The sequence below is a fragment of the Electrona antarctica genome (genome assembly GCF_951216825.1).
Source record: "Electrona antarctica genome assembly, chromosome: 22".
In the NCBI taxonomy this organism is placed as follows: domain Eukaryota; kingdom Metazoa; phylum Chordata; class Actinopteri; order Myctophiformes; family Myctophidae; genus Electrona; species Electrona antarctica.
The window spans coordinates 35379114-35392069 of NC_136805.1; the positions used below are offsets into that span (position 1 = coordinate 35379114).

At 41.0% G+C, this 12956-nt stretch overlaps 1 protein-coding gene across 1 annotated transcript; it reads left to right on the top strand.

Moving 5' to 3' along the window:
• Positions 1-5489: 5489 nt before the first annotated feature.
• On the top strand, positions 5490-12956 carry scd (stearoyl-CoA desaturase (delta-9-desaturase)). Its single transcript, XM_079492570.1, has 6 exons — positions 5490-5609; positions 5875-6159; positions 8063-8193; positions 9418-9623; positions 9984-10216; positions 11500-12956. Exons 2-6 carry the CDS (start codon positions 5904-5906, stop codon positions 11697-11699), a joined length of 1026 nt encoding a protein of 341 aa, XP_079348696.1. The 5' UTR covers positions 5490-5609; positions 5875-5903; the 3' UTR covers positions 11700-12956.

Genomic DNA, 12956 nt, shown 5'->3' on the forward strand with positions numbered 1-12956 from the left:
CTAAAAAATAAATAACTACATCAACAACAGTACTAATGCATCCACCCTATCCTAGGGTCTATCCTCTTTTTTATTTTAATAACTAGATTTAAGTTTGTTTTTCAAACTGGTGTGTCTAAGGTTTTCTGCAAGAGATCATTCCAGAGTTTGGACTTTGGAGCCATAGCTTTACTAAATTATCAGTAAATCTCTCTCTTTTTTGAGGGGTATACACAGGTTTAATGTTTGTCTTTAGTCAAATCATATTGACTCTTGACTATTGTTAATGGCTTTATTGTTAATGTTTGTGTTGGCACCGTTTGTTTTACATCACCATTACATCACCCAATCAACATGAGTTAGACTTTATATATTAGCGCCCCTCACTTCACACAGGTGTGATTTTTTTGTTATCCATCGCTATAGGCCTACATTTGCACATATGCGTGTGCCACAATGCTCCTCTTTACCCATCATCCATCAACATCATTTCATTGCTAAACCTATAAATTACAAATTTTCTTTTTTAATGCTGACCCTGGGAGCTGAGCTCCAAGATTTTCTATACATTCGTGCAAATGGTAAATGAGCATCACGACACGCCTGTCACAGACATGCGCAGAGCAAGTTCAGTCAGGAATCTCAGTGCAGTTGCTGCCGGCCGTTAATTCTCGTGTTTCACTTCATCCAATCACACACCCATTCCATTTTCATACCGGCTATTTAAAATGGAAGTTTGCACTGCTCAATCTGCTTGCTTACTTGCTGCTGCACACTGATACTGCTGCACTGCTTGCTCACCCTCCTCCACCCCAGCTACCACCTGGGGGATTCGGAGTCCCTATGGTTGGGACTGATGCGCTTGATCCCTGTACTAAAAAGCAGATCCAATTCATCGCCAAACCATAATAAATATATTGCTCATTTTATATTCAATCAATATATATATAGTCTATTCTATACAGTAAACCACTATACTGTCACAGGTTCATCTCTACTTCCTTGCTGCTCTTCTTGCCATTCTCTTTTTAATTTTAAAATAGCATGTGTTCCTCCAGGGTGCTTGAACTTTGCCCATCTTGGTTTTCAACTGGGAAGCAGTTTTAATACACTCAGAATTGAAAGAATCACAAGAAGCAGATGGAAAGTGAGGGTCATCTCAGGCAAAATTCTATAGATAGCAAAACCCCAAGCCCTGCAGAAATGTATCACATGGGTGTGGACAGTGGTGTAAAAACGTTATAAGTAAAAGTATAAATACCATCATGTACTCTGTTATAAGTACAGTATTCAAAATTGACTTGAGTTAAAGTACAGAATTATTGGCATCAAAACAAAAAGTAAAAGTACTCGTCAGGCTGAATGTCCCATTTCACAAGTTTTCAAAATGTAAAACGTGTCGGGCTGATCAAGTGGGAAATGTATATATATCCCCTTTCCAACAGGGAAGTTTTCAAAATGTATGGAAATCTTTTGAAAATGTTTTATAATAATATGCAAAGTAACTAGTGACAAAACCTTAAGAACTAAAAAACATCGCATGGATGCACCTGGGACATATCCTCAGTGATGTATCCCAAGGTCATCAAGGTTTCGGGTCTCGCAACATTCATACCCCTCACTCAGGTGACCCAGCCGGGCTGATCAAGTCCCGACTTATGTCCCAGTAGCTACCCACGCGCGATCAGTCCCATTTAGGGAAAGACAGGGTCACACAGTCCGCCGCTTCCAAACTACTCTGCTGGGACTGGGAGGTCTGGCACGTGGAAGGACGTGGCTCTGTGGGTTGACTTCTGTCCGGGGCCCTCCTACGTCTCACCAGGTCCACTCCTGCTCTCACCAGATGCAGGACCTGTGCGTTGCACCAGACTCCCAGCACCAGACACTTAATTCAGGAGTGGCAGGATTATTGAGCCGCAATGGTTCCGCAGGCTCCACCAGCAGGGAAACGGTGGTGCTGCAGTGCAGGCTCCGCTTGCGGCTTAAATGGCCCTCCGTGGGCTATTGGGCCTCCACACGGAAGACACAGTCTGGGGCGTCAACCCATACTGCTCCCGGGAGCCGTCTACATTCCGGCTGGGGTGGTCATAGACTATACCTGGTTGTCACATATAGTCTATTCCTATGAGTCACTATAAATAGAACAACTAAGAACTAAAAAACATTGCATGGATGCACCTGGGACATATCCTCAGTGATGTATCAATTATATATAAATATATAATAATTATATTAGCGTAAAAGTACAATATTTGCCTTTTGAGAATGAGATGTAGTGGAGTTGAAGTAAAAGTATTGCAAATTGGAAGTATGCCACTAAAGTAAAAAATACTAATACCATTACATTAACATTGTATACTTACTTAAGTAGGCTACAGTAAGCTACTTGAGTAATTGTTCCACCACTGCACATGGATGTGTGGACTGTCTGGAGTAACTGGGCGGCCTGCGCTGTCTGCAACAACAACCACCACCAATGCCATGTATGTTTTAGTCAATATTATAAATTAACTTTAATCAACAATGTGTGGGAATTGGGAATATTGATTAGTGTTACCTTATGCTCAATATGTCTCTCAACAAATAGCCATAATGGGGACGAGTGTTGTGATTGGCTAGCTGGCTGTCAGGCAACAGTTTGGTATAGATGACAGCAGAGTCACAGTCAACAGAATCAATAAACGGCAAAGGTGACTGAACAATTAGGATCAAACTATCAATCAATCAACCAATCAATATATATATATATATATATATATATATATATATATATATATATATATGTGTGTGTGTGTGTGTGTGTGTGTGTGTGTGTGTGTGTGTGTGTGTGTGTGTGTGTGTGCCCGAGGTGCGACAACTCCTGACACAGCACATAAAAGTTGTTGGCAGTTTTTTCAACCTAAATAACTAACTTGTTTTACATCTAAAACACGTACACACCTATTGTAACTGCCATCGTAGAGGATGACAGCAATGCTTGTGTGTGTGTGTGTGTGTGTGTGTGTGTGTGTGTGTGTGTGTGTGTGTGTGTGTGTGTGTGTGTGTGTGTGTGTGTGTGTGCGTGCGTGCGTGCGTGCGTGCGTGCGTGCGTGCGTGCGTGCGTGCGTGCGTGCGTGCGTGTGTGTGTGTGGGGGGGGGGGGGGGCTGTAATGACATGCCTAAAATAGTGTACATGGGTTGAACGTGTGTTAAACAAGAGCAGCCTGTAGCACAGGACGGACGTGTCCTCCAATTAATGCACTTATTTGTTTAAATATACAGTAGCTTGTGTACAGTGCTGGAAAAAGTGGTCTATAGCCTACTCACATATTTTACCTTTAAGTAAAAGTGTCAATGCTGCAATGTAGATGCAATGTGGATACTGCATAGGCCTACAAGTCAACCTGTACATTCAAAATGTACTTGAGTAAAAGTACAAAAGTATCAGTATTCAAAATATACGTACAGTACCAAAAGTAGTAGTCATTGTGCATAATTCCCCATTTAAGAAGTTCAAAAATGTATTAAAGAAATCTTTTGAAAGTAGCTGATCAACAAGCCCACAATGCATTGCATCGCAATGTACAATATTTGCCTTTGAGAATGAGACGTAGTGGAGAAAAAAACAAAACAAGTTGTGCACAAAGCATATACGTATAAAGATTTAATTTCCTTACATTCTGTCACTATCTGGGATCCGAGGGGGCTTTGCTTTCCCCCTGAAGGCATCTTAAAACACAATGCATTGCATCACAACGCATTGTGAGCATGTACTTGTAGATCGGCTATTTTCAAATGGCCGAAATGTACGGTAGGCCTATATAGGGCTGAAGTGTGTAATGTGTGTAATAATAATCTAAATCTACAAAGTAACTAAGTAAATATTTATATTTCAAATAATTGTATCTGAAGTAAAAGTGTAGGCTACTGAAAATTGGAAATAATCCAGTAAAGTAAAGAAAAGAAAAAAAAACTCAACATTGTACTTAAGTAGGCTACACTACAGTACTTGAGTAAATGTAGGCCTACTGTACATTTACTCAAGTACTTAGTTACTTTACACCACTGTGTGTGTAGGCTAAGTGTTAGTGGAAACTCATTTAACAACATACGCAGTTACGCACTCAGACTGTGCTGGCCCTGAGTAGAAACCAGACCATAGCGCTGGTTGCTTGACAACCAACGACGGGCCAATCGCAGCGCGACAGGCCGGCCGTCCCTCGCGGCCATGGGATGGGATGCATACATCTGGCAGCGAATGAATAAACCGGTGAAGCGTTAACAGCAGATAAAGAGACAGCCAATGGGACGTGTGTCGTAAGGTGGGTATCTGCAGTGTTGCCATGTCTGCTTATTATAAGCGTTTTTCTGTAAAGTCGATATACATAGCATAAATATTGGTAGTTTTTTGGTTTGTTTCTAAAGTGTAGTAGTTGCTTATTTGGGCTTGTTGATGTTGTTTAAACCAGTGGTTCTTCTTAAACATGTTCATAAGGAAGGATGCCAAGATGAATTGATCTGCATTTAGTCCCTTGTTTGTGCCGAATCTGGGTTGCACAGACTGGACTTCATTTAGACAGGTACATGGGTATCTTGGTGGTGTATCGAATCTTGTGGACCAGACCCATTGCAATATTCTGTACTCTGTCGTCGACCCTAAGCCATTCCAGCCTGTCAAAGTGGGCAGGGGTGAAGTGGGTTCAGGGGGTGAGGCCAAGTGGGAGCCTTTGTTTTGGGAAGTCTGGGGCCTTGTTTTAACCCATTTTGGATGGGAACCCCTCTTGGGGTTCTGTACAGTACATACAGTATTCAAAAATTAAAAAATATTTGATGCTGCTATATAAATATTTGAAGTTTTTCAGAAAACTTAGGTCAGGATTTAGAAGGCTTTTTCGAATTGGCGTCAGGCCAAAATTGGTTAAGGGCCTTTGAGGTGCTGTGGTACTAAGAGGTGCATGCATAGTCGAAGAAACCTTGTACGAGGGCTCCTGTTAGGGTCTTTTTTGTTGACCAGTGAGGAGATCCTGTAAAGGAATCTTGTTCTTTGGTTGACTTTTTTGATTACGTTGGTGGCCATTTTATCACTGGAAAGATTAGCCTCCAGGATGGAACCTATATGTAATTTCATCTTTTTGAAGAAGCCATCTGCCTTGCTGAGATTACTATTTGATCTAAAGAGAATGGATTCAGTTTTTCCCAGGTTTTAGTAAAGATAGTTTGTTATCAGCGAGCCAGGTGCAGATTCTACCGACTTCAGAGATGGAAACAAGCCCTCAGGGTTTTCCTTTTTACACCATTGTATAATCGTAACACTTTAGCCTATTGCAAACTGTCTGTCAGTCAGTCAGTCAGTCAGTCAGTCAGTCAGTCAGTCAGTCAGTCAGTCAGTCAGTCAATCAATCAATCAATCAATCAATCAATCAATCAATCAATCAAAATACCTGGTTGCTTATTTCTCACACAACCTGGCAACGCTGCCCGCTCGTCCAATCACAGCTAGAGGAGCTTGCACTTCATTTTCATTCTCAGTACAGATGCACGCAGCCTCCGTTTATTTCCCTCTTCTGTACAGTCGTAGTTTGGTGGCTGTACATAACTTAATACCACTCATTAAAAACACACACCAATCCCTCGTCAAAGTCTACATTTAGGTGAGTATGATTCAATATTAGGCATGGCTGCAATGTATGAAGCGCGTTTCCTATATTATTTGATTTGATTTTGTTTCCCCCCCACTGTAAATATAAATATTATGCTTATGCAACAGCATAATCACGTTCCCATCCTGCCTGTCTCCAAGCCCAGGCAAAGCAGCATCACTGCAATTAATGCAGGTCGTGGGTTTTTGTAGCCGTATGTTCACAAAGGATCTGATATAACAACAAAATATATGTCGTTTTTCATTTATCTTTGCAGACAATATATATTTTTAGCAGCAATTAACCATGACGGAGGCTGTGTCAGATTCTCCGGCCGTGAAGCACAGGTCCAGCAGCAGCAGCAGCAGCAACGGGAATAATACGGCTCTTTCAGAGCCGACAAGAGACGATGCTTTTGACCACACATACGAAGAGAAAGCAGGCCCCAAGCCCCAGCAGATAATGGTCTGGAAAAACGTCATACTGATGACTGTATTGCACACAGGAGCTGCTTATGGCGTAACACAAGTCCCCTCAGCATCCCCCTTGACCTTGGTTTGGTGTAAGTATTGAGTATCTTTAAATAGTCTGCGTGCATATGACGGGTTGAATAATATTTCAAAGCCAGAAAGTCACAGCTGTAACGTTATGTCATATGGTTTCCAGACTGAGGCACCAGCCCACTTTCCCACCACCATATCCCAGGTGGTTACAGGCTAATGATTGAGTGGTTGCCTGCATTTTGCTCTCTGTTCCTTAAAAACAAAAAAGGCTAATAGTGTAGGGGAATATTATATTATAAAGCTTTTAATAATATGTTGCCACACAAATTACTTGTATGCGATTTTTGATTAGATTTTTCTTTATTTAAGTGTCATTTTGTGTCATATTTATAAATGAACAGCATTATAATGGAGCTATATTGTGTAACAAAAGATTATGGTCCATGTACCATATTGAACATAATGAAGTAGGCTATGAGTACAGTTTAACCATCGGCTATTCTCAACACACCTGTTAATTACAGCTTATTATATAGCAGGCATTGGCACTAAAGGGTTGCCCACCTGCCCCTGGTAGGTAAATAAAACTTGGTGGAGTTTTGCTTTCCAGACCAGGCAAGTGCTTGTTTGAGAGGGGACGCAACCATGTCTACAAAGTACAAACACAACACGAGATATCTGTCTAAACACCTGAAGTGGACAGAACGATCTGTCTTCTGGTCTGTGGAGGGGTGCATACTTAGTTTAGACTAGTCATTGGTTAGACATGGGTTAAAGTTAGGTTTAGGTGTGCTGCCCCGTGGGAGGTTAGATTTATGTGGAATGTAAAATAAGATAATTAATAATAATAATTTGTGTACAAATACATGGTTGGTTCTTGGGACTAGGGATGTGCCGATGAGACATTTTGGCCGATATCGATATCCGATATAATTAATTGCTGTTATGTCCGATATTACATTCTGTATTAAAACATTTGAATAATTTAGTCCATTCTGAAAAATACATGTAACAGGGTATTTGCACTGCAGGCTTAGGCAAGTCAGATTTAACTTTAATACCTTATATTTAATATTGTGAACTTGTAGATCTGTTCAAGCTGTTACTGTGGGCTTGTTTATCTGTAAAGACAATCGGACCAATTAATTAATCGGACCGATTGATTAATCGGACGGATGCCGATTATATAAAAAAAAAATAGAATCGGCCGATACCGATGTATTTACCGATTAATCTCCCATCACTACTTGGGACACATCGGTCTGCTCCTTCGTGCAGAAACCGAAGAGAGTGAAGCATGAATGGAATGAAGGAATGAATGGAATGAAGGAATGAATGAATGAATGGAATGGATGAATGAATGGATGGATAAATGAATGAATAAATAAATGAATGAATGAATGAATGCATGAATGAATGCATGAATGAATGAATGAATGAAATGAAATGAAGGAATGAATGAAGGAATGAATGAATGAATGAATGGATGAATGGATGGATGGATGGATGGATGGATGGATGGATGGATGGATGGATGAATGCATGAATGAATGAGCCTGAATGGGAATGGAATGGTTTGGAATCATAAAGCATGGGTGCCCAAAAGGTAGACTAGCTGCGATTATATAATTATTTTTAATCACTTTTTGGCATCTGTCACTTGAATCAAGGTGACTTGATTGATTTACATCAAAAAGGACCTGTCAGCTGCAATACTTTGTTTAATGCCCCCCCCCCCCTGAACACGATAATAATTGATAGGCCTACAAAGCATTGCTCCAATTAGTTCCTTGTACACCCAGATTGTCGACTTTAGTAGTTACGCGTTGACACCCACGCGTGGTTACATTTCTCCACAGTGACTCATCCAAATACAATAAAATGATTCATGACATATTGGGGCGTGAATGTGCGAGAAAGTTATTATAGCGTCCTTGATGAACTCCTTTGTTTCTCCCGCAGCTGTGTTTTTATTTTTGGTAAGTGCCTTAGGAGTGACTGCAGGAGCTCATCGGCTGTGGAGCCACAAATCTTATAAAGCATCAGTACCCCTGAAAATCTTCCTCGCCCTCGCTAACTCCATGGCCTTCCAGGTATAGTGCTGCACGATTCGAACATATTTATTGTCTTTAGTCTGTAGTTGCTGAACATTAAAGGGGCATTCCACTCATTTTCAACATTTTACTATGTCATTAATATACCATAGAGCTGTTGTGTGGAAATAATAAAAAGTCCCCCCATTCTGTGTTTCCTAGAACTGTAATTATGAAAAAAATCATTAACATTTTTTTCAGACCTCTAGTTCTAGGAAACACAGAATGGGGGGACTTTTTTATTATTTCCACACAACAGCTCTATGGTATATTAATGACATAGTAAAATGTTGAAAATGAGTGGAATGCCCCTTTAATACTTTCAAAATGTGGCACCTGGAGCCAACTACTGTGCCTTTAAACAGACAACATCAAAGTGCTTGACTAAAGGCCAAACCACACCAATTATTCGCCATGCAACTCCTTGCAGCCAAACCGTTGGTGACAGGTTAGACAGCTCGATTGGGTTGCTATGGTTGCTATGGTCACGTGGTGTTGGGTGCTACGTCAGACAGGTAGTAAAGTCAGCTGTTCACCGGTGGCATTTCATGAATGGAAGGAGAGGGGGGGGTGAACGACGGGGAAGTCAAACTTTGCTGAACCGCTTTACAAACGCTAAGACTGTTAACACCATGCTGCTAATCTGTATTCTATTCGCACAACGCACTTTGGTATGATGTCGCTAAATCAATTGTTTTAATATACCTTGCTTAATAAATGAACAAAACGCAATACACTGGAGAAGTGAGTTCTTGGCATGCAGCGCGTTTGGCAGTACATTTCCCCGATTTTAGCCTCTCGGTGGCTTAATAAGTTTGTCACCATACACAAACGGTTGCGAGTAGTTGCATGCAACCATTATCCCCAATGGCAGTTGCAAGGAGTTGCATTGGTATGACATGTCCTTAAAACTGGTTTTGGCTTTAAACCTCTCTTAAAGTCTCTCTCTTGTAGCAAAAATATAAAATTAACTAAAATGTATTGGACAGCCAACCAATGATGCACGATTCTTGCTAGCTAGGTGTCTGAATCTAGATCGCAATCTTTTTTCGATTAATTGTGCAGCTCTACTTCCAGGTAACTGCAGAGCATTAAGGTCACAGACAATCATACACGCACGCACGCACAGTTGGAAGTAATATCATAATGGCAGTTATCATACCAGTATAAGTACCATCTTGACTACCCGGTGTATGTAATCTTTGTCTTTGCGTCGACCCACAGAATGATATCTTTGAATGGGCTCGAGACCATAGGGTTCACCACAAACATTCAGAAACCGATGCTGACCCTCACAACGCCACCCGGGGCTTCTTCTTTGCCCACATTGGCTGGTTGCTGGTGCGCAAACACCCCGACGTCATTGAAAAAGGAAAGAAGTTGGAGCTCAACGACCTAAAGAATGACAAAGTTGTGATGTTTCAAAGGAAGTAAGTACATTTAAATTAGTCAAGTGGAAGTATTTATAGTCTAAATGGCTTCAATCTTTTTTTTTTTTTTTTTTTCTTGTTGATTTAACCTGTTTTGTATTAGAAAATATAAAGGATGGAGAAAATGATTGACTTGGAAGAATACCAGTGTAAACTGTATTCCATTATCTTGCTACCCTTTTAGACCAAATGTTTGACTGTACGCTGTTGCCGTTTGCATTTCTGTCTAATAAAGTATTCAATCCATAAGTGCCAATCACTTACATCAGAGTTTAAATACATGCACATACAATACATCGACAGTCGTGACTTAATAAGTGCATGTGTATGAACTTGATGCGCTGCGCTTTTCTCCTCTAGGTATTACAAGCTGTCTGTGGTGCTCCTGTGCTTTGGCGTGCCCATGCTCGTGCCTTGGTACCTGTGGGGGGAGACACTGTGGGTGGCATACTTCGTCCCGGCTCTGCTGAGGTACACCCTGGTTCTGAACGCCACCTGGCTGGTCAACAGCGCTGCTCACATGTGGGGGAACAGACCCTATGACGAAGGCATCAACCCCAGGGAGAACAAGTTTGTCGCGTTCAGCGCCATAGGTATGAATATTCACCACTTAAGCACCTATTTTATTCTTAAAAGATTGGAGCCAATCATCACTTCAGAATAGTAATAAAGTTATTTGGTATTATGTTAGGTAGCCTACTCACCATCTTAACAAGTTGGGTTCCAAAATCAAAGGAGCAAATGGTACCTTTTGGAACAGCCTTCCAAACAAACCAGTCTGATGTGGTCTAGATCCCACCTAGCTGGTCATTTGCACAGTTTCCATATACGCTCTAGAACCCAGACCGGATCAGCAAGTGTAATTGCATAACATGCCACTGCTGGTCAAATTAATTGAAGACAACTAATGGTAAAATACACTATAAAACAAAAGGATTGGACTGAGGCACTCAAGAATGCTTGTGTTTCTAGCGCACACTCCGAATCAGGTAAGGTTTACATAAGGTATTGTATGTGTATTGTGTAGGTATGGAATGGATATAAGGTTTGTCATGCCTTTTCATCAGAAGTTGATTGGAGAATTAGAAGGATAGTTTTTGAGTGGTGCAACCACTCCCTTACGGAGTTATGTGTGTGGGTGTAACTGTATATATGATCGATGATTTCGGGTGTGCCAGTACAGTACAGTAGAGGGTACAGTAGACTCTACTCTCAACCGTTTCGGACGCGGGGCGGCTCGCCGGAACCGGGCCGGCACCCTGGGTGCGTTCCTGTGGGTCTGGAACCCCCCCCCCCCCCCCCCCCCCCCCGGGAACCCCCACACGGAGTTGCACCACTCACTTCACACGGGTGTGATTTTTTCTCTCTCATGAAGTCCCTCCTTAGTGTCTAATGAATGTTAGGGTGGTAAAAGAAAAAGCTAACTTTTTTTTAATAGGTAGTGTTGGCATTGGCATGTATTGATTGCCCATCGTGTTCAGCTAATGTTTTCACTGAAAATGATGTTGTTGTAAACAGTTAATTATGCTTGAATGGACGATTAAACCTTCAGAGCCACCATAAATCATTGTTCCAGTATGCCCCATACATTAGATTTAACCCATTACGACCTGAGGTCGATTCTACGAATGTCTTCTAAACAGTTTTGTGAAAAACATAATGTTGCAGTGGTTCTCAAACTTTTAGATAATAGATGCTACTACTAATATAATACATAATAAGATAATATAATGCTAATATGTTATTTCTTTACTTATATATGGAATTTCCATAAGTTGAGCTATGTGTTGATGTCTGATTGACATTTGTTAATCAGACAAAATATCTCAGATGAGCAGTGAGGACTGAACATGCCCTTTTTACTCTGTCTCCTAAGGTGAGGGATTCCACAACTACCACCACACGTTTCCCTTTGACTATGCGACGAGTGAGTTCGGCATCAAGATCAACCTCACCACGCTTTTCATCGACACCATGTGCCGCCTGGGCCTGGCCAGCGACTGCAAGAGAGTATCCAAAGAAGTAGTCCAAGCTAGGTTACAGCGCACAGGAGACGGGAGCCACAGAAATGGCTAAGAAGTTGTTTTCTGAAATGTTGGGTCAGCTTCAAGACAAACAAGCTAAATGAGGAAACCAACAATTTTGGAGGAGCTCTTTTCTTTTGTGTAGCTACAACCATGCCCTCAACTCCCATTGACAGCTGTACAATCTCTTGTATCTTAAAGATAAATGTCATGAGTCTTGAACTCACTTCTCCTGTTTTTGGTGGTGTGTAGCTGCAACAAAATATATATTTGCCAAAGCTCCTAGCGTAGCCATCGCTCTTATAGTTAAGACAGCTTGTTGCAGTGATACAAATCGTTGCAGAGGCAATCAGTCAGAAATGTCTTTGGACTTTGTGTCTAGGACTGAAATAGCATCATTTCAACAGTCTACTACAGTACATCCTCAAACCAGTTAGGCACTGTGGTGTCCATCGTTTTCATGCAGTGTGTTTGCTGGATCTAAGCAAATTAATGTTACTCAGTCAATACTCTATATACACTATATTTACAATAAATAGAGCACTGACATAGTAGAATACCAGTGTGTCATTCCATTGGGTATGATGCTTATTTGGATACTATGGCCTTTGTTATTACTGTTTACAGCAAATGTTTATACAGCGATTTCAATTACCATAACCCTACTTTTAGCAACTTATTTACTGTCCAGTTGTACAATGCTTATTATTTACACGAAAAAGAGCTCAAATTGAGGGAACCCAGACTGTAATGCATTTTCAGCTCATGATACGGATAACCTTCACAAGAAAACAAGTGAAGAGCATGTTTCCAAAAGAGGTTTTATAATTACACAGACAAAATAGAGTAACAAAACAAAACAAAAGTCAAATTGTTCTAAACCACATGCATCCTAGCGTTCCCTCCCTATTCTGGGGGTGAACATAATATAACAGATCTACAAGCTCACAACAGGTCACAATTGTGACACGCTGAGAGCTTGTAGACCTGCTATTATTGCTGGATAGATTTGGTTTTGGGGGGAAAGGAGCAGTCTTTTGTATCAACTAAGCATGGAGGGTTTACGTGGTTATAGATATTAGCTATTGACGACATACACATACAGTACAGTACACTGCAGGGGTTCTCAACCCATGGGTTGCGGGGGGGGGGGGGGGGGTCGCCAAATTATTTTGGGGGGGTCCCCAAATTATTATTTTTTTTTTTTGCAACTGAATGGCTGGAAAATTTTAAATGTAGAGTTTAGTACACATATTACATTAAACCTTCCTTAATGATTATATCTGGTATTAATTTATGATATATTTTC

Coding starts and splice junctions, on each gene's coding strand:
- scd (XM_079492570.1), top strand. CDS start 5,904: ATGACGGAGGCTGTGTCAGATTCTCCGGCCGTGAAGCACAGGTCCAGC. Junction 6,160..8,062: donor CCCCTTGACCTTGGTTTGGT/GTAAGTATTGAG, acceptor TTTCTCCCGCAG/CTGTGTTTTTATTTTTGGTA. Junction 8,194..9,417: donor CTAACTCCATGGCCTTCCAG/GTATAGTGCTGC, acceptor GTCGACCCACAG/AATGATATCTTTGAATGGGC.